Consider the following 2,155-nt stretch of genomic DNA (forward strand, 5'->3'; position numbering starts at 1 on the left):
ACAACTATTCTATATATATTTGATATAATTATTATTTTTAGTTAATGCATATGTATTATATATTTCAATTGAAACTCTGAATCCGACTAATTTCATTTTTTTTTTTTTTTTAAGAAGATGAGTGTCAATCCACCGTCTTCCACTCCTAGATTCAGGAATATAGGAGTTGAGTTATGATAATTTTGTAATTGTTTCAAAATAAACAAATAAACATTTTAATTAATATAGAGTCAAAACGAGAATATATGTTGTAATAATAAAAATAATAAAAAAAACAATTGAAGAGCTCCTCCATTAGCTCCCACATAATTTATTATCTTTTAATATTCCCCTCCTTTAGAGTGTGTGTGGCAGATTAGAATTGAATAGTACAAGTGGTGTCTAAAAGGCCCCTTTTTCGACACTACAAATTCATACCCCAACCCTCCACTCTTCCTTCATGTTTCACTTCCTTCTCTTCCCTTCCTCTCTCAATACCCTCACTCTGTTTTCCTAATCTTCATACCCTAAAATGGCAACCATAGTTTGCCAGGGTTTACAATCCTGCCTTGAATCCCAAACCCTAGAGCCAAGAACAACATTACGACTCAAATTATCATCACCAAAACTTCTCTCCTCTCAATCTCTCGAATTAGCCATCAAACCTTGCGCATCTGAATCTAAAATCAACGAAGAAAGATCTCCAAATCCTGATAATGGAGGCGGATGGAGTTTCCTCCAGGATTTATCGAAATCCTCTTTAACTAATAAAGAGAATGTATATATTCATCCTCTAACCAATCGTTACTCTTCTAAACTTAGTGACAAGAGCCTCCAATTGTGTACTGAGAGTCTAGGTTGCGAAACTGGCAGCGATATTTCCTCCGAACATGCTCTCATTTTCGAATCATCCTCATCGGAATTTGGATCGGAAGAAGAATCAGAATCAGAAGTAGAGAATTCGAGCTGTGCAGCAATGGAGGAGGAAGAGAATTCGAATTCGAATTCAAAACCACGTCAATATTTGGAATCGAAAAAAGCGAGTTGTCGGAGTTTTCCGCCTCCATTGACAACGATGAGCGGTGTGGAATCTATTCAATTTAGGCCCCACAGGGAAGACGGACGGTTGATACTCATGGCCGTCCAGGTCCCAGCGGTTCAATCATGTTTCCAAGCGGAAAGAACCGACGGCCGTCTCCGATTATCTTTCGTCAACGATTCTGCTTCTAATTTTGACTTGGATGATGAAATTGAAGAGGACGTGGAATATGACGTGGACGGTGAAGAAGAAGAAGAGGAGGAAATAATGGAAAAAGGGAATAGTGTAGAGGAAGATTCTGAAATAGAAGAAAGGGATACAGAAGAGAATAATTTAAAATTTGGGGGTGAAATTGGGAAGAAAGAGATTCAAAGACAAAGGAGGAGAAGAAGCACAAGATGCAAAGAAGGTGAACTAGAGAACAAAGGATTGTTAAATTGGGAACCTTTTTGGGTGGCTACAACCTAAAGTTCCTTTTTGGATTTCTCTATTATAATTATTTCCCATTTTCTTTTTATTTTAATGAAATTTACCCTTTTCTTTTCTTAATTTTTTCTTTTACTCTGATAATCTTGAGAGAAAAAAAAAAAAAAAACAGAATGTGTTGTGGTAGGTAGTTATTATCGTTACTTGAAGCTAGCTAGTGGTTTCCCACTCCATTATGAACATAAAACAAATTTATACATATTATAATGTTACCATGTGATTACCTAATTGCTCAACTATCCAAAACTTCCATAACTAATTAACAAATTCAGCATCAGACATGATAACTATCCGGTTTTCGGTTCAACCGGTTAAACCCAACCATTCAATTCGGGTCTGATAGAAGGATTGTACTTTTACTAGAAGAAAGAATTTTGGTTAAGATTGTTGCAAATGTTCAAGTGGTAATTTGTCCAACAAAATATAGTAAAAACTATATAAAAAAAAGAAAAATTAGATAAAAAAATAAAAATTTCATAGACCTCAATATTTATCTCTGCAAAATTACATAATTTATTTTTACTTTTGTAATTAGCTCAAAATATTATTCTTCTGTTTCAAAATAATTGTCAGATTTGATCTAATTTTTTTATTTAATATTATTTATGTTTAGTCATCATTTTAAGTTTTTAATATACGAAAAGTGGTTTA

At 33.8% G+C, this 2,155-nt stretch overlaps 1 protein-coding gene across 1 annotated transcript; it reads left to right on the forward strand.

The window, feature by feature from the left end:
- The first annotated feature begins 390 nt into the window (after positions 1–390).
- Positions 391–1,567, forward strand: LOC136219778 (protein FANTASTIC FOUR 4). Its single transcript, XM_066007315.1, has one exon. The coding sequence runs from the start codon at positions 512–514 to the stop codon at positions 1,484–1,486; it is 975 nt and encodes a 324-aa protein (XP_065863387.1). The 5' UTR covers positions 391–511; the 3' UTR covers positions 1,487–1,567.
- Positions 1,568–2,155: the final 588 nt, after the last annotated feature.

Source organism: Euphorbia lathyris, chromosome 2, assembly GCF_963576675.1.
Source record: "Euphorbia lathyris chromosome 2, ddEupLath1.1, whole genome shotgun sequence".
NCBI classification, from domain to species: Eukaryota; Viridiplantae; Streptophyta; class Magnoliopsida; order Malpighiales; family Euphorbiaceae; genus Euphorbia; species Euphorbia lathyris.

Excerpts from the sequence above, each read along its gene's own strand:
- LOC136219778 (XM_066007315.1), top strand. The coding sequence starts at position 512 with ATGGCAACCATAGTTTGCCAGGGTTTACAATCCTGCCTTGAATCCCAA.